The following is a 22,451-nucleotide window of genomic DNA, read 5'->3' as shown; positions in this document are numbered from 1 at the left end:
ACTCCCGTGCGTGCCTTTTAAAGGGAAAAAAAACTCTGTTTCGGATATGAAGGGTTATCTGGGATTTTGGGAAAAGAATCTCCCAAATTTGGTGAGCAAATGAATTTGACAGCTGCGTTGTTGATTCTCAACTTGAAGTGTGAAGGTGCGCGATCTCTGGTTTCCTTATTGTGTTTCAATTCATACCATTTTTGTAATGATTTTCATGCAATTGTCTCTTAATTAGTAAATGGGTAATGCCTTTGATGAATTTGTACTATAAAAACCCAAGCAATTGTTTCATTCAAATAATTGAAATTACACTCCAGTTTGTAATCAAAGTTTGTCAATTATCACCTCCCGAAGATGTCCAGGTGATTTTATACTTAGCATTTCATTGCTTGTTTAGAATTTTGATTATTAACTCGGAAGAGCTCTTAGGGGAGTTACCCAGAATTTAGAAATGCAAGTATGTGTTAATGTGTTATTACTTATTACTGTGCTCCATTCCAACGATTCTAAAACAAATTGTAATGTTCAATTCAGATTAATGAAACAACTTGACTACAAATGTTGATTTTTCTAATAAAGAACAATCCTATAAGCATTTGAGCTGATAAAGCATGTTGATCATTCATTTGTGTATCATATTTATGCAGAAGGGCAGGACAAAAGAGGAGGTGGGGCGGCGAGAGAGGTAGTTTTGGGGATGGACAAAGGAGGAGGAGCCCCAGACTCTCCGTCTCCGGCTCCTCAGCACCTCATTCACAAATTAACATTCCTGCTGCTGCTACTATTAATACCATAACTAAGGTAACTACATCAAAGGAGTTGTTTGCCTTTGTTCCCCCTAAACCCTCATGTCACTCCGATAACAACCAACACGAAGATGACAAACTTGTCCCCCATCCACGCTCCGGTACTAAGCTTCCACTCAAACAGTCCATGACTCTCCCACATCCACTCCACAGGTAACTGTTACGGGGTAATTAGCTATATCAACACATATGTGCAACACTCCCTTTATGCTTCTTCACTGCCATTGCATTATCTTGTAGTCTTTGTAGACATATCTCCGTGATCACAATCTGTATTCCTTACACAGGCTTTCAGTTTACTCATTTTGTGTTCATGGATGCATGCCCTTTATATCACTAATTACTGATTTACAATCTTTGATTTGCTATAAGCTGTGAGCAGGGTGATGGACCTCCAAATCATTATCATCATGATCATTCAAAAGATGGTAAGTCCTCTTTTTTTCTTTGTCGTGCCACCCCATTTCCTGTCAGCTAATCCAGAAATTAATTTGTTGTTTCTGATGACAATTTCTCATAACTTCACTCCTAGTTCCGCAGATAAACTAGCCTATGCAGTTTTTTAAACCTTTTCATAAGAATGGAAATCATCTTGTTTATAGTGTCTCATTTTGTTTTCCCTCGGATCCTTGAATAACTATGTTGGCGAATTGTATTTTGTATGCAGGTCTTATACATATCCCTAACTTTTACCTCATTTTTGTAAGCAGATGAGTCATGGTTACCGGACAAAAGCAAGCTAGAGCTTGTCCTGGACACATTGCAAAGGTATTTGAATTTCTAGGTCATAGTAACATTATAACTCTATAGCTGAATGTCTTATCCTCTATTCCTCTCTGTGTACTTTCAAATCTACTTGCATGTATTGACCCAAAAGGAATACCGACCGTGCCATAAAATGTTCTTGGTAACAATCATGTTACGTAATCATTTTGAAAATGACTTATTTTCAGGAGAGATACATATGATATATTTGCTGAGCCGGTGGATCCCAGTGAGGTTGGTCACCCTTTCTATCGTTATCTTCAAACCCTTGATTTTGATCACTAGTTATATGGAGGCGCTCCTGTTTTCCTCATATCTTACCGAGTTTCTTGTTCCAAAATTCCTTTAGGTTGAAGAGTATTATGAAATCATCAAAGAGCCAATGGATTTTGGTACAATGAGAGCTAAACTTCATGAAGGCATGTACAAGAATCTTCAGCAGTTCGAGGTTTGATACGCCCATCAGCACAATGTCTAATTTCTATTCTAAGTGCAATGGATTTCCTGGTCTGATCTTTTGTTATATTTATCTTACATTTCATATATCTCCATATTATCGTGGTTAGTATTCCAAGCGTAGTTGCAGCATAGACTCGCCAATCCACATTGCTTCCTTCAATGCGAAAATCATGTTACTTCTGAAGTTTATTGTTTCGGCATTTCTTGTTAAAGCCTTGAAGGGTTGACATATAATAGGTCTAGATAAATGAGCTCATTCCAAACACAATCTGACTTGTCATTTTTCTGCTCCATGCAGCATGACGTATATTTGATATTTGGGAACGCTATGCATTTCAATTCATCAGCCACCGTGTATTTCAGACAGGTTAGCCCTTGTATTTTGTATGTTAGAAACTTCTGATAATGAAAAATTATTTTTGCTGCAATAGATGACATTCCTCATGTAGTGACGCAATAATTGGAATTTACCAGGCTCGTGCTTTGGAGGATCTAGCGAAAAAGCTTTTCTTTGTCCTGAAAACTGATACTGAAAATTTCAAAGTGGACTATACTACAATAAGGCGAAGATCAAGTAGAAGATTTGATGGTGAACATAATGGTTTGACTTTTGGCTCATACCGGAAACTACAAAGGCACTTGGAATCCTATGGCATTAGTACTGATCTTGACCGTAAAGGTCAGTCGTTGCTGAGTACCTGTCTTAATTTTTTGCATTTGAAGTTTTTTTTTCCAAGCAAACAACGAGGACAAGCTGTCCTCTGATCTAGAAAGAAAAATTACAACCTTCTAAGCAGAGGAAAAACCTTCTAAGTTAACCAATGAAACTATTAGCAATAAGCCCAAAACTCAAAACTTGAAAAGAAATCTGTACTCCAAACAGAAAGAAGCCAGGGATGTCATAAGTCATCTTTCTTTAATATCTTTTGTCCAGGTGTTCAGGATACTGTGCCTGTAGGAACCAACATTTATTTTAAGGGAAAAAAGGGGGAAGGGAATTTTACAGAAGTTGGCTGAGATCTTTAATTATATGAGCCTCTCAGATGAGGAGATTCTCTTTTTAGTCTTAGTTGATGCCGTCTTGATAACTTCTCTTCTAGTTCGTTATGAAGGCAGGTTTTGGAAGACAAAGAAGAACTTGTTTGACTGGGGTTGATCGGCGTTCTACGTACAAACCTTGGATTCGCTTAGCAAGCTCAGCTGATTCACCAATATTTTGCGACTCAAAATCGCTTATACGTGTAAGGGTTTACTGCTATACGCTCCTTAAGCCATTTTTTTGTCTTTTTAGCTGCTAAAGTTTGGACGATGCAAAGAAGATGCAATAGTCGACTACACTTGGTAGTTTACTTAGATTCTTTTTGGTATTTGAGCTACTCACGTTTTACTCGATTGGTGCCCTTCATATCTGGATATGAATTAGGGTCATTTAGCTTTTGCTTAGGCCCCGTTCGAATCGTTTTTTGTTTCCATTTTTCTGATTTTCACAAAACTAAAAACCAAAATATGAAAACCAAAAAAAGTGTTTTTACTTTTTTGTTGCCAGTTTTCAACATCAACATAATTAATATAAGTATGACTATTTTTAGTTCATGATTCAATCTTGATCATATGACCTTTAAAACCAAAAAACCAAAAACTAGAAACTGACAGTGATACCGAACGAGCCCTAATGATCTAATGTTTGCAGACAAATCAGGAGGAAATCAGATACAAAGAAAGCTTACTGTTGTTTGTTAAAGATTTGGGACCTACTGCTCATAGAGTTGCCAGTAACAAATTACAAGGACTATGGATGCAAGCCTCCTCCTGTAGTAGGAGGTCTAGTATAAATGATTGGGACAATTCTTCAACCTGCAATTCTCTAGCCCCTGCTGCCTCGTCTTCTGTTCAGAGAGAACCTAATAATTTTTTGTTCAGTGGTACAACATGTCCTGCATCTCACAATCTGATTGGCATTGTAACAACCAATGACAAAAAGAAACCTAGTGATGTTTGCAAAATTGGAGAAAAATCAGCCAGAAGTTGCTTAGATACTAAATCTACTATTACATGTACAAATCAACCAGAAGTTCAAGGCAACATGAAAAGTATGGCTGTTTTTGCTAGGAGACACAAACTTCACCAAAACATCTCTTTAGGTCAGTATGGTGAAGATGTAGATGCCATAGTCCACACTGGTAGCAAGGTAAATGAAAATACCGAGTTGACAACACCAACGGTGCTGCAAAAAGACGGTGACATGCTAAGCTACAGTGTGAATACAATGCCTTCAGCAGTGAAAGAGACGAAATTGAAGCAAATTCAGGCTGTCAACAACTTTGACTTAAATCAGGTTCAGGCTATCCCAAGTTCAAGCTATCTAGTTAGATGTTCTTATAAAGATGACAATTTAAAGACTCACAGAGTCATCCCTTCATCTGCATTGCTTGGAGCTAGCGAGTTCAATCCTGCAGGTCAAACAACAACAGCAATACATGAAGTCGTGAATTATATGCAGCCATCATCAGTGTCCAACCAATTTCTTTTCAATTTAAAGTCGAGGCTGATAGACTTGAGTGATGATGATTTTGATAATAGCTCTACCACGATTGCTGCTGGCTACCTTCGGAGATGAATAGTAGCAGCCCCTTACCAATTGCAACTAAAATCAGCTTTGGGAAGGCATCTGGCGGATACACCAACCATAATAAAGGAGTCTGTCTTGATAATCATCATATTACAACACCCTATCTTATGAAGACTCGGCTACCTCATTTTTATCCTTCAGCTGATGGCATCCCTTGCCGTCTTACCACTAATCCTCTCATAAAACTGCACTGCCACAGTTTTGTTCTTTTTTTTTTTTTTTTTTTTTTTTTTGGTGTTAGCACCCGGTTCACCCTTATGGCTAATCCGGATTCGGGGCGAGTTCTGGGTGGATAGGTTTCGGTCCCCTCCCAATTGTTGTTGCGGGGGATCGAACACGGGTTCTCCCTACCAAGTTCAGCCCCAATCAGGTGGTGGTCTGATGGCCGGGTTTTCTTTATTATGAAATTATGCTTTTGGATAACAAAGTTGTTAAATAAGTAAAGTGTTCAAATGAAGAGAAAAAAAGGATGATGTGATTGAAAGAGGATTGATCTGAATAGACAAATTGAATAAAATTGATCTTAATTTTAGCTTAGAAATATTTTAACTAGAGCTGATATAAAGCAAAACTCGAACTAGATTCCACTTTTTAATACTCCATCCGTCTCATTTTACTTGTTCTATTTAACCGGGAAAGAAAAATGAGATTGCGAGAGTATGTGTATTTTAGACATTATGTAACAATGTTGTTCGGAAGAAATTAGTTGTTAAATTTTGACACAAAATTGTACTAGATGTTACCTCGTGTGTTAAAAAATAGTTACCACATAACAGAGATATGATGTATACAGAAATGAAAGAATGAATGAATTATGTAAAAAAAAAAGTGTATGGTGGGGATGTAAGGAAGGGGAATGTTGACTTTGGAAAAAAAATGCACCGGAAAAGTAGTGAGAAGTGGAGTTGTTTATGGTAATTCGTATGTTGCTTGTACGGAGAGTTAGTTACAACTTACAACCTGGAAGAACACCAAAAGGAAAAAGGAAAAAGGAAAAAGGAAAAAGCAAAAAGCAAAAAGGAATCATATGATCATTCTTCTTCATCATCAAACCGCCTTTTTCTTGTTCGCGGGCGATTAAATCAATCAATCATTCAATTCCAGATTCTGTGATTTTGCTAAAATTAGGTTTTCAATTTTGATTGAATTACAAAGAAATGGCGTACAGGAGGAGAGCTGGGATAAGCAAGGCTGCCACCTTCAGTTTTGAGGAGGAAGACGATGATGATCATCTTCCCAAGCAAAACAACAACAAAACCACTAAATTTAAAAAAGATGAAGAAACTGGATCCTTGGCTGCCAGAGCCACCAGAGCCTCCGCTGTTCATCGAGATTCCTCCGGTTATGGTTCTGCTTATGCATCTCCATCTACCACTGCAACCGCAACCGCAACCGCCACCGCTTCTTCTTCTCTCTCTCATCCTAGTTCCTTTACCAAGGTAATTCAATTGTTATTAATTCAGAAATTTAATTCAGGAATTTTAAACATGATTTTTTAGCTGACAATTGTAATTTCGCTAGGGATCTGAGAGCAGCTCTATGAGAGACTCAGACGACCCTAAATATGGATTTTGGGGTGTTCTTGCTAGGAAGGCAAAATCCATACTTGATGAAGATGATAACCACTTTCAACCTCAGGATAATCAGGTCATTTCTCTTCTTCTTCTTCTTCTTCTTCTTCTTCTATTCCCATTCTCAATCATTTTCTGCTGTTTCCCACTTGGTTAATTATGTTGTTGTTTTTTGTCATTTCAGTTTTACCAATCCCATGAACCTTCACAGACTGGTTCTAAGACTGATAATGCTAGATTGCGAAAGCGATTCGATGCCATTACTTGTTCCCTTAATAACTTTGGTGATACCCTTGGCAATGCTTTTGAGGTTTGCCTATTGCTGATTGCTCAACAGTCAACACCCTTTTTTGCATCCATCCTCTTTTTCCTTTATTGCTCAACTTAAGTTTTCCTTTGCTTCTCAACTTAGTTTTCCTTTGCTTTGCAGGAAGGTCGTACAATCATGGAGCACAAAACTGCTGATATTATTCAGGAAACTCGCAATAGGACAGCAGATTTTATACAAGAAACACGCAAAATTCAACTTCGTAGAAGAGGAGCCACTTCAGATACTCCTGATCAAGCAACTGTTGTGCAAAACACTTCATGGCAGCGTCCAGTTGCACAGCCTGTGCAGGTTACTGCACTAAACAATCAAGAAACACAACTCAAGGCTTCTCGCGACGTAAGGTGGCATTTATGTAATCGTGTTATTGCAGGGATTACAAACACAGCTCTATATGCATAACATGATAACACTATTAGCTATTAGCTATACTATTACATCCATCCTCTTGCTTTAATTGGAACATAGTTTTCTTCTCGTATGCCTAAAGACTAAAGAGCATTATTATTTATATTATTTGGTTTACAGGTTGCAATGGCAACTGCTGCCAAAGCAAAAGTTCTTCTACGGGAGCTTAAAACTGTGAAAGCTGATCTAGCCTTTGCAAAGGAACGTTGTGCACAATTAGAAGAAGAAAATAAGAGACATCGAGAGAGTCGGGAGAAAGGAGACAACCCTGCTGATGACGATCTGGTATGCCTTCTCACTACCCCACAAAGATCTTTCAACAAGAAGATTACATATTGAAATGATAGTAATGAGTGTGTACATTTATGTAGAATAATTCTTGTGAGTTATGCATCTCCACTCTTAAGTTTATGAATTCCCTCAAATGATTTGAATTACCAATCATCATCTCTCTGAAATGCATGTTCTTGGGAATATAGAACAAATGTGCAATAATTCACTTGATAAATTTCTTGTTAATTATCTGAACAAGCCCATGATTCTGTCTAACATTTGTCTATCAATATGAAAGCATGCGAAGACATAAATATTAGCAAGTTCATTGAGGTCCATATGTGTTATAATGCCAAATCTTGTTATGCTTGATTATTATCAGATACGACTACAGCTGGAAACTCTTTTGGCTGAGAAGGCTCGTTTGGCTCATGAAAACTCAGTATATGCTCGTGAAAATCGATTTCTAAGAGAAATAGTTGAATATCACCAACTGACAATGCAAGACGTTGTGTATTTGGATGAGGGTGCTGAAGAAGTCACGGAAGTTTACCCCTTTTCTATGGATGATACAAAGGTACTCTCTAGCACACCAACATCACCAAATTATCTTACAGAAGGTTCCTCCCTCAGCTTTGCAGAGATAAAGGAACAGGAGGAGGAATTGGAATTTAACATTTCACCTCCTCCTACAATTTGTCCTCCAGAAAGAACAAGATCCTCAGACGTTCCAACTTCATCACTTGTGCCTGCTGGAGAAATAAAAGCCTCTTGATATGCCCTGTTTCTGACGCCTTGTGGGTGCCTTTGGGTGACCATAGATATTACACTTTTTTCCCCTTTCTTTTCCTCTTTCCTTTGATTATTTTCTTGATCAATTCTTTTGGGAGGTATTGCCAGAATCATCAATTTCCTACCTTTGACAAATAATGTATTTACTGTTATGCTTTGGCTTATTTATGAGCTATCCTACATGGCTAGAAACTCTTCAATTTTTTGTAAGGGAGAGGTTCAAATGTTATGATCATAGATTTGTGAATGTGCGGCATGCTTAGTGTTCTTTCTCCTTTCCCTTGCACTTGAGTTAGATGGAGTTAAGTGTAAACTAAGCTCCTTTGCAACTTAAAAGACACTTATCCTCATTCGGTCATTCCTCATAATGAAGTGAGGCTAAGGGTAACCAATCCCAACCTTATGGTAACAAAAATGCTATACAAAAATGATTCCTTATTTGTTTCCATTTCATTACCTATACCTAACTTGAGGTACCATCATAACTATCTGAAATCCTACTACCTATTCAAAGGACTAACACAGGGAAGGGTTATGACATTTTCCTTTCTAATACAAGTATAATCAAGACCGCGCTTTTACAGGATCCATGTCCTTCTCTGTGCAACCTCAAATGAAATGTCAAACATTTGACATCTACCACAACATGCCAGTTTAGTCTACGCTAGACAATCTGTGCTGCTAGATTAGTTCCACACCTTGAACAATAACAAGTTCCAACACTCCGACAGATGATCAGGATAGTTTCTATCAAGTGCCTACTCCCTGAAGAAAATCAGTCTGAAATAAACTTTTTAACTAAGAGGCAGATAGAATGCACAGTTTCTTTCAGAAAACTTCCATTACTGGAGATTGCACAGTTGTATACATTGTTTTAATGTACGAATTCTCTATAAATTTACGAGCTAACTTAGATAGATACATGTAGATGTTTTTAATACAACATATAAACAGAGATCCTGTCAAGTTATGTGTCAATCGGTGGCTTAGATTCATGTAGCCAACAACCAGCACTGCAGCTTAACTGTAGCTTTCTTTACTTCTGAATGAATCATGAAATCGCTTTTTGATCATCGGCTTTTTCAATGTAGCAAGGATTCAAAGAAGAAAAAACTCCTTGCTCAAAATAACTGGAAAAACAGACTAGTTGATCCATCACCAAACGATTTGAGATCTGCAGGCTTCACCAAGGCCCTGCATAGAGGACATGTTCTTTCCCTCTCGAACCTGAAAAAGGAACCGGATTATTAAGCAAACATATTTACACATCCATTGAACAATTTTCTTGAACTTATATTGATCCATATTGCACTACGGACGCATTTACCTATGGTCCCAGAAATTAAGGCATAGAGGTTGAAGTACAACAAAAAGCAGTTGATGATAATTAACTCACCACTCTGACACACAATCTTCACAAAAAATGTGTTTACAGCGAAGCAGGATAGGAGCATGCATCTTCTCTTGGCAAATAGCACACATATCGCCGGCAGCAGTTACCTACAATTAGAAGATTGCCAATCAAATACGCAAAGATCAAATATTGAAGGGCAAGCAATCCTTACACATCATCTTTAATTACAGCCCTGGCTAAGGTCGCAGGGTTGTGAAAGTGAGACATGCTTATGCAGTAAATTTCATTATTACAAGACAAAATAAATCAAACGACTGTTAAATTTACATAGTAATGCACTTCTTAAGAAGTAGAAGCAAACTGTGAATTTATTAATAGTCAAACACGATATTTCTGGCAAGTTCTACTTCTATAAAATGGAATTCGCCTGCTCCCCGCAGTTAAGTAGAGTCAAATAGTTACGCATTTTCTTCACAAGTCTAACTTTTCACATCTAAGAAGATGAACTCCAATCATCTTACAGGTCATACCCTATATATTTGAGATTTGCAACCACCAAGCTGGCAAAGCCACAAAGGTGTACCAAGACTGCCAACTAACCCAACAGACACCCCAGCCTTCGCATAAAAGAAGGTAGCTTGTTAAATATAGATTTATCATTATGAGTTACCACGAACATTGGAAAAATGTTTGTGGTTTATCAAGACAAGGGAATATTTTACAACCTAAATTTAGCAAGTATTATGTTGTTACAACAAAGATGCGTAAAGCAAAAACAATTGTAATCATAATCAAGCATCCTTCAAACAGAGAGAAATTGAAAATCAGAGCTTAAATTGAAGTCTTTGGAGGTGCTCCTGTATAACATCTTTCTAGCAGATTTTCACAGCTCTGAAGCCTACAGGATTTACAGTGATATTTTAAATTATAAGTAAACTTTGAAAATTTTGGCATGTAATGACATTCAACCACTACTAGGAGTGTAGTACACTAGTACTATCAGAAATAAGAATTTTAAATTAACACTTACAAAGGCATGATTTAGTGTTGATATAGGAGTATCATCCAGGGTAATTCAAAGGCGAATGAGGCATATCTAAAATCCCAATTCTTTGATCCACTCTCAAACCTCCCCCCCCCCCCCCCCCCCCACCCCCCACCCACACAATTCCTAAAAGAACAGCGACAAAAGATACAGAAGGGGAAAAAAGGGGGGATGTTTTTCTAAGGCGTTGCAAAAATTCAACAACAGCAGTAAGCAAGAGAACAAAATGATGTAAGAACGAAGTATAGGAGCTCGGAAACCTTTTTTACAGTTAGCATCGCCTACAAATTATGGTATTAGGACAATTTCTGGTAAAAATATACAGCTTATGTACCTGCTCTGAAGTTGCATAAGCTCCGTAGTGGATCTCTTTCCGTGACAATGCCTTAACTGACGAAAAGAATGACTGAACCTGTATAAGGTCAACAAAAAGTTGCATATAAGAGACACTATCGAGGAAGATGCAAGCATATGGAAAACAGATCACCAAAAGACAGACCTTTTCAACAACAGAAGTGAGCTTAAAAGTCAAATACAATCCAGTCATTAGAGATGAAAAGAGGCTTCCATATTCTTTGTTCAGGAAAAACCTGTACCAAACTGGAGTTGGCAATAATGCACGATATAGTAGCAAAAGATACTCCACTAATGTCAGCATTTGCCCCTGGAAACAAAGTACATGACAATCAGAACACTAGGTAAAGCAAGCATACACGATTGCAATTAAAACATTGAACATATGAGCGCCATAAAACAAACAAAAAATGTTTATATTCTACCTGCCTACGGTAATTCCTTCCTCTGCTATTTTTGTAATACATGAGTAGTATGCACTTGGAGACCATAGCTGCCTGGCGGACCAAGGTGTCTGAGAAAGCCAAATGCACATTATTTTCCCAACAATCAAAAATTATAAGTACACAAAATAGAGTTATTTTCCAATGGATGAAAGAAAGAAATAGATTTATTGTAATTAGGTGATCAGAAATCTACGACAAGCGACAAAACAAAAGATTTAGTTCCACAATAATCAATCAGGGAAACAAACAAAAAATTCAACAATCTCTTCGAGTAAAAAACAAAAGCTTATAAAAAACGTCACAGAAATGCATATTCCAGTTACACACGTAACTCCTTCCATAACCACACCATTATCTTTTTTAAGACTAGTAATTGATTGGCATCAACAGTTGACAAATAAATTGCACTGGCATTTAAACTCACAAGTAATAGTTTATTGATTACAAGTAACTAGCTAATGAATATTAACAGGTTTCTAACAACAACAACAACAACAAAGCCTTAGCCCCAAAAAGATTTGGGGTATTAACAGGTTTCTAACACATGTATAAAATACTACCAAGTGTCTGAATAATAATAATAATTATAAAGGAAAACTATCAATAAAATTCTGCATATTGAAGGAAGATTATCATAAGATTCTTGCCAAATTTGCTTTGGGATAGAACTCCTCCAGAAATTATTTCTAAACAATAATTTGTTTTGACAAGATAATTTCCTTAATTCAGTACACTATCCAGGATGCATTCTTTTGTGTACTCCAAGACACTAGCCCCTTCAGAGTTCAGATGAGGGATGATTGTGAGGGATAATAAAAGTGGTGGGAAATGAAGGAAACCAGGATGAAAAAGTAGCAAATATATTTCCCCACATATAAATGTTAAAACCTGTCTGCACAGACAGGCATGCGCTTACAACTTTACAAGCACATGCCGCACATCTTAATTCTTAAACCTAACATGCACGTATATCCCTAAAAGGAACCTACCACCCCTCCCTCAAGCCTTTATCCAACCACCCGTTGCCTAGAGACAGTGGCTGATAACATTGTTAAATAATCTTGACTGAATAACCACAACTAAAGAGGCAGGCAGGACCAAGATAATCAAGCAGCAATAAAGCATACACATCCTCCAAACACAAAAATCAGAAGATACTAATGATCATCTAAACAGAACCTACCTGCCTGTCAATTCTTTTTTGCATTCACCAAAAAGATTGGGATATCTATTACACTATACTAAAACAGACACCAGGAATGACACGTGTCATTTCTTGGTGCAATATTTTCCCGACAAAATGTTTTTTTTTTCTCTTTTTTCCTTAAATTTCTTAAAATGAGATTGATAGAATGGTTATGGAAATTACCAACAATAACATAGTCAAACACTCCGTAAAAGGAATGAAATAAAATTAATATAGAATTAATTTGGAGATCTGAGTTAAATAAATTGTAATCTTTTACTTCTTCATTTACCTAATAAAAATAATTTTGGCTAAAAGATATTGATATCCAAATATATGACAATAATCAATTGCACCTTCACATCTATCTATTACTTTATACTAAAACAGACACCAGGAATGACACATGTCACTTTCTGGTGCAATTTTTTCCCGGCAAAAAACTATTTCCTAAAATATATGCACTTTATTTATTTTATGTTTCTATTTTTTTATATATATGGTTTATGTATGGAAAAAAATATTGGATTACAGAATATGACAATAATATATATCTCTGGAAATATTTTAGTCAAGCGGTATATCAATAATGTAAAATATACTTACTCAATATTTATTACCATATTAAGCATATACAATACGAAGTAGGACTTTTCATATTAGATGATTAAATGAGTATGCTCAAGATTTATTAATTATGCATTAGCTTTAAGTGGATAAATATTTTATCAAAAATACGGTCAAATAATAATTTTAGAATATCCGTGCGTGCACGGGATATAATCTAGTATTTATATATGTAAATGACAGAAATGAGAATCTTTTACAAAAATTATATACAAAAAATAAAGAAATGGAATAAAATTAATATATATTAACAAAGAGATCCGAGTAAATCTATAAGTTTATACTAAAACAAACACTAGGAATGAGACAGGTCACTTCCTAGTGCAAAATTATTCCACCAAAAACATTTTTCCTAAAAAAATTCTCCACTTTATTTTTTTTTCCTTTTTATATAAATTTTGTTATGTATGTAAAAAAATATTGGTTTAAAGATTATGGAAATAATAGATACCATGTAATGATAATTTGTTAAAAATGAATTTTGGTTATTTTAGTCAAATCGGTATATATTTAATAATGGAAAATATATTAACTAAATATTTTGGTCAAATTAGCATATTATTAAGAATATAAGAGATGTAATACGTAGGTAGTAGGACAAGAATGGCATATTATATGATTAAATTAGTTTGTTCAAATTTATTAATTACTGTGTATAGGAGGAGAAATGTTTAATTAAATATTTAATAGAAGAAAATGATCAAATAATAATTTAATAATATCCGTGGGTGCACTGGACCTAATCCTTGTATCCTAAATCACTCCCCAATCATTATGTTCTTCTGAACTCAAGCGTAGTTCATTCAGATTTGTACACAACGTAGATTTGTCAAAATGACTATGGCACACAACCTAGAATGATCAAATTAGCATATTGAACTTCATTACCTGATTAGCTAGTATGATATTGGGTACAGGTTCACAGTTTGCTACCTAATTTGCCATATTAGACGAAAAATGTACCATTTCCATGTTATAATAGTTGTTTGGTTCACGGTTTGTTGGGTGAGTAGGGAATTAGATAACCTTAAGATGTGTCATTCTGCTAATAAATGGCAGATCAATTTTTGAGTGGGAAATTTCAGATATAGGGTTTCAGCACTAAATCTTAGATATCTTAATTTAAGTAGTTCAGATGTTGGATTGTTGGAGCTCTTGTTAAGGTGCAAACTAATATGACTATTTTCATTTAGCCGACCATCCAGTGATGATATTATATGGGAACGACAAGGCTTGGTCATAAAGCTCTGTCGCACTGTTCATTTGTTTTCTTCTTCCAAAATTTTTCTGGATAACCTTGTTGCCGAAGAGTTAGGATGCGTTCTATTCACCTGATTGTAAATCCACAACGGTTCCACATATTGGACCATACCACCAACTAGGTGAAACAGATATTCAACAATATTAACAATTCCAGGCTGCTTCTTGTGTAGCCATAAATACTAAGCAACCAATGGTCCTCCGTCAGCGAGAAAAGTATGCTATAAACAGAATTCTCGGCACACAAGCCCTATTAATAGGCCCTTCTAAAAAGAGTCATTTTAAGAAGAGGCATATTATATTACATCAATCTCTATCCTCCACGGAAGTTATTATCTTATAAGTTATAACCAAATAAGTCTAACACAACAACCAAGAAGGTTTCACTATAAACCGATAGTTCTCTTCGGATGTAAAGCGAGGAACTTACAGAAATTAGTCCTTCGGGATTCAGGAATAATTCCAACAGAAGTTAATGGATATTTTCATCGACAACTCCCAAAACCAATAAATCAATCAGGGTTTCCTTAACTACGGAGTCAAAAGTTTACTGCACTATCAAACAAGAGTTATCCATTCTGTATCCCCCCCACCCACATGCGCGGCAACCAACAATCCCAAACATGCAAATGGTATGGGGTACACTGTATAGTGGTACTGATACACTTTAAACTAGTGTTACAGAGCTCGCCCACCCTCGGCAAATTATATACGTAACATGAAAATTGGTACAAAATACACAGCGTAGTAATAGACATTTCTTAGGTAGGAAAAACATTTCAATAACCCATTCCACATACCAAAACGTAATGCAATTCAGGTAACATTCTGTCAATCAAAAATTAATTCAATTGCCTCCACAACAAAGATAACCTTCAATGTCTCATAAGAAATTTAATTTTCCCCACAAGAATTTTTAGCATGTTGCTAACTCAATTTTACAGTATGATAAAGCATACGGTGTAACAAAAAAATAACACTAACAAAACAAACAACAAAACCTCCATCACCAGAAACAATGCATCTTATTGACATTAGGGCACTATTTGTAACTCTAGTTCCACATTTCATAGTATTAAAATGCTTGAGTAAATAAGGGCTAGCACGCACCGTTGACCATGATGATAAAAACAGCATGCCAGAAGGGAGGTATCTCTTTTGGGGGTAGCATAATCAACGGGTAGAGAAGGTCGTCATTTCGGTACCACCAATAAACACCACCAACATGAAGTGTGAACAAAATACAGATGCCTACCAAAATAGGAACCTTCCTCTCTCCCTGTACCAGCATGAATGAAAGTCATTCGTAAGATTGAGTAGCAGGCAATAAGCCAGACACCACTAAATATCAAGAAAATTCAAGTACCTTAAGAGCAGTTTGTTTTCGCAGTATGTCATTGGACTTGAACATAAAAACAGCAATCCATATTGTGACAAAAAAACCTGTAATCCCCGCAGAAGTTAAACACACATCAGAAAACAAACCATGCTGGAAAGCGTGCAAACATCGCGGACCTCTTAAGCACAAAGCACACTAAGAAACAGCATGTTCACTTTAACTCCATGAACAAAAATTAAATTAGATAGATTTAGGGAGATCTGGACGCGCCAAAAATTAATAGCAGACCGATGCCCCCGACATTTGGCATTGAGATGAAGAACAGTATCATTGAAACAGATACAAGCATCTAAAGAAACGACTAATATAAGCTGCTCAATATAACCTTTCACAAACAGAAAGAATTTGAATGTACCAGCACAAAGGAAGTGATTTACGACAAAAATCTGGAAAGTATAACAAAAAAAACCAAAAAATAGAGAACATGGTAGCCGTGGTAGACTATAATAGGATCCCGTTGAATAAAAACAATCACAGGATTAATTGAAGACACAATATGGAAGTGTCAATAAGTGAAACATGTTCTCATGTCAGGAAACAGTGACAATCAAAGCTACCACCCAAACATTTATGATAAACCGATATATACAAAAAAGGTTGCACTAGTTCCACCAGAAAGATTAGGAGCACACTACTTTAAAACCAGGACAACAATTCTAAAAAAAATAGCAAAATAATCAAAAAATCATACGGAGTAGTAGTTTGCAGAGTAACGAAATGATATGTATAGAGACAGAATGGGAAAAGATAATACCTTGCAGATGTTGGCGGATAAAAACAACGAGTAGGAGCAGCGAAAAAGGGAGGACCTGCTCAATCCAGCGGGCAGCCTGTTGAATGTCGTACCTCTGATAAGTAGAATCCCGATTGTTCGCAGCACCACCATCAGCAGCCTCAGCATCAGAACTGGAACTAGAGAATTGAGAAACCCCGGTATGAGTATCCCCAGTGGGTCGATCAGCCCTGGAATCCTCCTGGCCGTCTAATGCAGCAGTGGTGGAAGAAATGGGCATGTTAACAGGCTGGACGGAGACCTCAGTAGGGCATGGTTGGAGGTGTACACCAGAAGGTGCAGTAGTGGTGGTGGTGGGGTCTACTCTGTCATGGTCATGTTCAGAAGCACCAATAATCCTAATGGAGACCTCGCCGGCGTTGGGAGAAGAATCATGAAGATGGGCAGAGGAGTTAGCAGGAATGAGGGAATCGGATTCATGGGTGTTGTTGGACCTCGGACGTAAAAGACCGGAATACTCTAAGAGAGTGGAAATTGGAGAGCGTATGAAATTGGAAGCAGAAAAATGCACCCTATATCGTCTTGAATTCAAATTGGCGGAGCTGCCTCTATCTCTATCTCTATCTCTGTGTCCGTCAGAACTTCCAGCAGCTGCTTCCATTCGTGACGATGATCTTCGAACCCTAACCCTAACCCTAAACAGCAATCCCACAAAATTATACAAAAATGGAATTGCAAAATGAAATAAAAAAGGGCGAATGAATGTAAAAAGGGAAAGTGATGATGGAAGCAATACCTGCGATAGGGAAACTCCGTTGGGCGACGATGGCGTCTGTAAAGAAAGACGATTGTCGTTGACAATTGAATTCCGTAATCCAACACAATCAAAATCACAATTACAACGGCTATTCTTTAATTATTTATTGGATGAAGAAATCAAATGTAAGATAAATTCAAAATAAAGAAATGGTGAGGTAGTTTTAGGGTTTATAGAGGAAAGGGGGGAGACAAAGATAGAAAACCAAAACTTGAAATCGAAAATCGAAAAAAGGGAGAGTGAGGAGAGAGATTATGATTGGATTGATGAGGGCGAGAAAAGAAAAGCAGCTTCGACTCTCTTTCGAGCGATTCGACTTTGTTGGAGACGAAGAAGAGATACCAATAATAAAATTAAATTAAAATCAAAATTAAAATTAAATTGGAAATGCGCTCTTTTTCTTCTTCCTCTTCTCTCTAATCTCTCGGCGCTCATCTGCGGACCAAATCCAATGGCATAGCCTACTTTGGTCAACCAAGGCCACTACTCACTAAATTTAATACCAGTATTTATCTTTTTTTTTTTTTTTTTGTATTATGGAAAGAATTGATAAATTGTCAAACTATCCAAAGACTTTATCTCCCTCAATCCTCTCAAAGTCTCAATCAATCAATAGTCAATAGGAGTACTAAAATGCTTCTCCCTCTAAATACGGAGTAATCAAGTTTGTCTAATCTTTGATTGGGCTTGGTTGGATACTTCTAACCAAAAGTGTGGTTTAGTTGCGTCGCGATCATGTGTTCTTTTTTACTTTCCAAGGGAGGGAATCAAACTTGTGTGTTAGACTCTGCTCTTCAGGCTGAGTTGACGGCTTGCTTATAGGCGGTAAGGACGGCTATTTATCGGGATTACTATAGGATTCGGGTATACACGGGCTCTGCTACATTGGTTGGTTTGCTTGTGACGTCTCATTTTGCTCTGTTTTCGTTGTGGTTGGTCAAGGAGTTGTGTCATATCTTTCAGTCTTTGTCTTGGTTCTCGCTTTTGAAGGTGTCTCATTCTGTGATCCAGCCTTCGCATTCCCTAGCAGCTTCTGCCCGTCATCAACTCATCATGAATTTTAGTGTTTTCTGTTAATTCTATTGTTTATTTCGCTTTGTTTGACTAAACTAAGCTCACTAGTTTCACTTCATATTTTCGGATTTTGATGACGAAAATCGGTACACGAAGAGGGGGTAGACACCAATATATGTAATGCAGACCGTCCTCATGAGGCTCATACAGCTAGTTGTCCTTTGAATCTTTCTCAAGTATTCATGTTCACTACTCGACTAGGTGGACAATTCACACCGAAGTGTATTTCAAAATCAAACATACATCCTTTATCCCCTAAACAAAAAAGAATCATTACAAAGTTGGGATTATTCCAATCTGAAGTAAGGGATCATGACTCATGACTCACGTATTCAAGAATCAAACTGTCAGTATAAGCAAACCAAACAGGTGTGTTACTTTCTTTCCTGGGACACAAGACAACAATTGCTTCTGCATCGAACGTGCTATTATAACGAATAATTAAATAAGCAAATCTCCTAGTATATACCAGTTTCATGCTATGATTATCATGTCAGTAACCTTTTTATGTCCAATTTGTCAATCATTTGACTTATCCAAAAAAAACCTCAGACTTGATTACAATAGAATTTAGAAAGCCCAAACAATGCTCAAAGATGACAATTTTTGCTAACATCATAAAGTAAAATAAAAAGCAGATTGGTTTCCTCCGCCATTTTGCAAGATCAATACATACATATATCGAAGAAAAAATAACAGTAGAAAGAACATGAGTTGGTGGTGATCTACTCGAAGCTCATGGTTGGCTTTTCTAAACCAGGACTGCTAGTGCTCACTTTATTGCTTCAAGTCAAGTCCCCAACTAATGCACCCTGCAGAATTGTAAAATACATAAGTAAATTATCCACCAAAAAGTCTGCTAGATGTAAACCAAGGAATTGGGTTATCCAGGATTCCAGGGATGTGAGAACCCCAGCCTAGTGTCCCCTATTAAAGAGCATAACAACACAAAACATAAAGATGGGCAAAAGGGGACAAGAAAAAAGGCTTTCAAGTTTCAACTCAATCATTCATGATCATTGAGGCTTAAGTTGCATAAACAGAATATTGCCAAATATCTACATATTTTTATGTCAATCTGTTCTCGCTACTTCACATTCATCCTCTTTTCACACTACATTCAAACAATTTTTTGGTTTTTGAATTTAAAATTACATCTCTTTGGACTCATTTCATAGTCTATAAGTATTTGTTGTGCCCTCTCCAGAATTAATAGGGGAAAGCATTTCGACTTCTTAGAAATACATCCGTACTCCCTTTTACTCTATCACTTAAGTTTAGAAAGTTAATGCTGCCCTATCACGAACACCTCACATTGCAGTAGAGCGCAAATGACAATAAATTAACAATTATTTCACTATTACAGAAGTGAATTTGCCTTTTTATTCTTTTTATTTCTCCCTTAATTGCACGTTTACCAGTGTACGCGTCTTCGATTAGAGCGTGCAAAATAAGGTGTAGATTGGGAAAGATAGGCGTTAAACCGCAGAAAACCCAAAACTAACAAACGTTTTCCCAGAGGATTTAGCTTACTCCTAATATCACAACTCTATCTGAAATGTGCATACATAGCCCACATGCAAATAGCCCAAAACATTCTACTTTAATGAATGCAAAGAATGAAAAAATAGAGACGAGGAATTGGAGAAACACTATGTCGAAAGGCAAGGGCACAGAAGGGAATGTGAAAACAGTAAAAAGAATCACTAACTTTTTGGTTTAAATTTTAAAAAATAATAAAAGAATATCAGTCATCAACCGCAAAAACTTTCATTAGTTTTGCTTCACCCCAGCAGCCAGAATTCTTTTGATTGTGTGCCTCATGTTCGTCTATATGTGCTTCAATTTGCACAAGCTCTGAGTCCTTCTGGGTAAATGCTATATCTCATTATTTTGCGTTACCTAACACAAAAGGTTCAATTGGATGATTCTATGGGGACAGATGAATACAAATTGTGAGTTGCCAAGTTTGTTGAATCATGTTGTGACACATGCACAAAGCTCATTGATTAACACAACGGCGATCCTTACTTCTTGATTGGATACATGGATTGGTAGGGAAAGGAAGAGAAGGATATTCCTTGTTTGGATAGAAAAGTGTGGAGGTGCCGGAAATGGAAGGGAGGAAACGGATGGGATTTTTTGCCTTTTTTTCTTGAAGAAACAAAACTCTTCAAAATGATCCGCATGAAAGATTTGAAAGGAAAACAAGACATGAAGCTTAATAAAAAAAAAAGATGAGACAATTTTACCCTTGATAAAACACTTTTTCTTCATCATTGACTGCCTTGTTACATAGCTAAGTAGCACGGCCTCCACTCAAGAAGACCAGGTTTTCGCTCTCCCCTATAGATCGTAATAGGAATTGAGAAGGGTCCACTTCATATTAAGAATAATAATGATTGACTGTGAAAACAAATCGATACGTTTAATCACGGAGAGAATTTGGACATCCTTCTGGAAATTGGCAAGTTGGTTGGCTGTCATTCGTTGGAATTAGCCATGAAACTGAATCGACTCAGTTTCTTTATAGATGGGTGGTGGGATGGGTGGTGTGCCAGTCCACAAAAATAGTGATTTCCAATATCAAAGCAATTCCCTCCCTCTCCCTTACCTCATCGTCTTTGTTATCCAAACAGAGGAATAGTGTTTTGCCTCCCCTCCCTTCCCCTCCCCTTCCCTCTACAACGAAGAGTGATGTCTAAGATCAGAACAGTTCCCTGTTTTCCTCCCTCTCCCATCCCTCAACTTCTCTGTTATCCATATCTCTATTCTATAAGGGAAAGCCGGGGTTTTTTGACTTTTTGGTGTCCCCTTACCTTTTTTATAGAATTACAATATCACGCACGCATCGTGCACATAAACACTAGTACCCAAAATAGTGTTTCTCCATCCCCCCTTCCCCCACCCAGCCACCAACCCCTTCTCTCCCCTTACTTTCCTCCCCTTTCCTTCCTCAAGTCTTATACAAAACAAGCTGTTAGTGGAGGTTACAATTTCATGGAGCTTTTACTAAATATAATTCCATGTTCACCTCTAAGGAATAGAACCCACGTTCATCACACTGTTGACTGTTCTAAGGAGAATATGGAAAATGACATTTCTATCCTCGCTTCCAATCATGGGATCACTACACTGTAGAAGAATAGGTTTCAGAAAACTAATAATTTTATCATTAATGGGATATTTCCCCAAACCCATTATTTCCTCTTCGTATCTCAGGAGAAAGACATGTTCACTGTTGTTCACTTGTTTGCCTCCAAAATGATGGTAACATACAAAATTCTTTAGGAATTCTTTTAGAGAGGGATGAGAAGGTTTGATGTTAATTAAGTCGTCAATGTAACCTATTATTATGAGGAAGAAGAATCACACATTAACCATATGAAAGAAAGCTTGAATGCTGAGATGTTACAGCTCTTTTGAAACAAGGAACTGAAGAGTATTAGAAGGTTGTTCCCATTAAACATGTTCTCTAATTACATGCAGTGTGGGTTATATAAGAAAATAATCTTATGCTCTACTCAAAATATTCCAAAATCTAACCTGAAATGATCAGTACCAAATTTAAAATTAGATTTTTCAAAAACCTTATCTCTCAAATCTTTGAATCCCAATAACTTGTTACTCGTGTTTTTTTTAAAGTTACCCGCACAATCAATGATCTATTTGTGCCAAAAATTCATCAAATCACATTGCCCTGTATACAAAACCTTTTTCCAGATGTTACACACTTTTGAAACAAGGAACTAAAGAGTATTCGAAGGTTGTTAGACTTGTTACCATAAAAAGGTGCTCTAATTATCCACATGAAGTATCAACTTCTTTTATCGCGAGAGAGGTTGTGTAAGAAGATAGTCTTAAGTTCTACTCGCAAGTTTCCAAAACTTTTCCCGGAATGATCAGTGACAAAATTTAAGATTAGACTTTTCAAAAACTTAATCTCTCAAATCTTTGAATCCCAATAACCTGCTAGGCTGCTACTCATTTTTTCCAAAAGCCAACCCTACACAATCAATAATATATTGCACGTAAAATTCATCAGATCACATTACCCTGTATCAAAAACCTTGCACTTTGAAAATTCCAAGACTTAGGAAAACTGTATCTTTAGATTATTGACATTACCATTAG

The 22,451-nt window shown here is 36.8% G+C and overlaps 3 protein-coding genes across 4 annotated transcripts; 2 read left to right on the top strand and 1 right to left on the bottom strand.

The window, feature by feature from the left end:
- Positions 1-5,077, top strand: LOC110804678 (uncharacterized). 2 transcript variants are annotated; one of them, XM_022010284.2, is made up of 10 exons: positions 1-145; positions 639-950; positions 1,180-1,225; positions 1,508-1,565; positions 1,751-1,796; positions 1,912-2,010; positions 2,320-2,388; positions 2,496-2,700; positions 3,138-3,262; positions 3,712-5,077. In XM_022010284.2, exons 6-10 carry the CDS (start codon positions 1,945-1,947, stop codon positions 4,636-4,638), a joined length of 1,392 nt encoding a protein of 463 aa, XP_021865976.2. In that variant the 5' UTR covers positions 1-145; positions 639-950; positions 1,180-1,225; positions 1,508-1,565; positions 1,751-1,796; positions 1,912-1,944; the 3' UTR covers positions 4,639-5,077. The 2 variants fall into 2 exon arrangements, with proteins under 2 accessions (XP_021865976.2, XP_021865975.2); XM_022010283.2 differs by having other exon boundaries at positions 1,170-1,225.
- A 133-nt stretch (positions 5,078-5,210) lies between these two features.
- On the top strand, positions 5,211-8,276 carry LOC110804687 (uncharacterized). The gene is made up of 6 exons (XM_022010300.2): positions 5,211-6,089; positions 6,172-6,297; positions 6,406-6,531; positions 6,652-6,888; positions 7,078-7,242; positions 7,613-8,276. Exons 1-6 carry the CDS (start codon positions 5,808-5,810, stop codon positions 8,003-8,005), a joined length of 1,329 nt encoding a protein of 442 aa, XP_021865992.2. The 5' UTR covers positions 5,211-5,807; the 3' UTR covers positions 8,006-8,276.
- Positions 8,277-8,844: 568 nt separating this feature from the next.
- On the bottom strand, positions 8,845-17,727 carry LOC110804673 (uncharacterized). Its single transcript, XM_022010279.2, has 9 exons — positions 17,223-17,727; positions 16,448-17,121; positions 15,661-15,737; positions 15,405-15,573; positions 11,201-11,289; positions 10,921-11,085; positions 10,756-10,833; positions 9,419-9,522; positions 8,845-9,249 (listed from the first exon to the last, which is right to left on the bottom strand). The coding sequence occupies exons 2-9, from the start codon at positions 17,085-17,087 to the stop codon at positions 9,144-9,146; spliced, it is 1,428 nt and encodes a 475-aa protein (XP_021865971.2). The 5' UTR covers positions 17,088-17,121; positions 17,223-17,727; the 3' UTR covers positions 8,845-9,143.
- Between the last annotated feature and the right edge of the window lie 4,724 nt (positions 17,728-22,451).

The sequence above is a fragment of the Spinacia oleracea genome, chromosome 5 (genome assembly GCF_020520425.1).
Source record: "Spinacia oleracea cultivar Varoflay chromosome 5, BTI_SOV_V1, whole genome shotgun sequence".
Taxonomy (NCBI): Eukaryota; Viridiplantae; Streptophyta; class Magnoliopsida; order Caryophyllales; family Amaranthaceae; genus Spinacia; species Spinacia oleracea.
The sequence above is the reverse complement of the archived record's forward strand: the minus strand, read 5'-3'. Positions and strand labels throughout refer to the sequence as shown.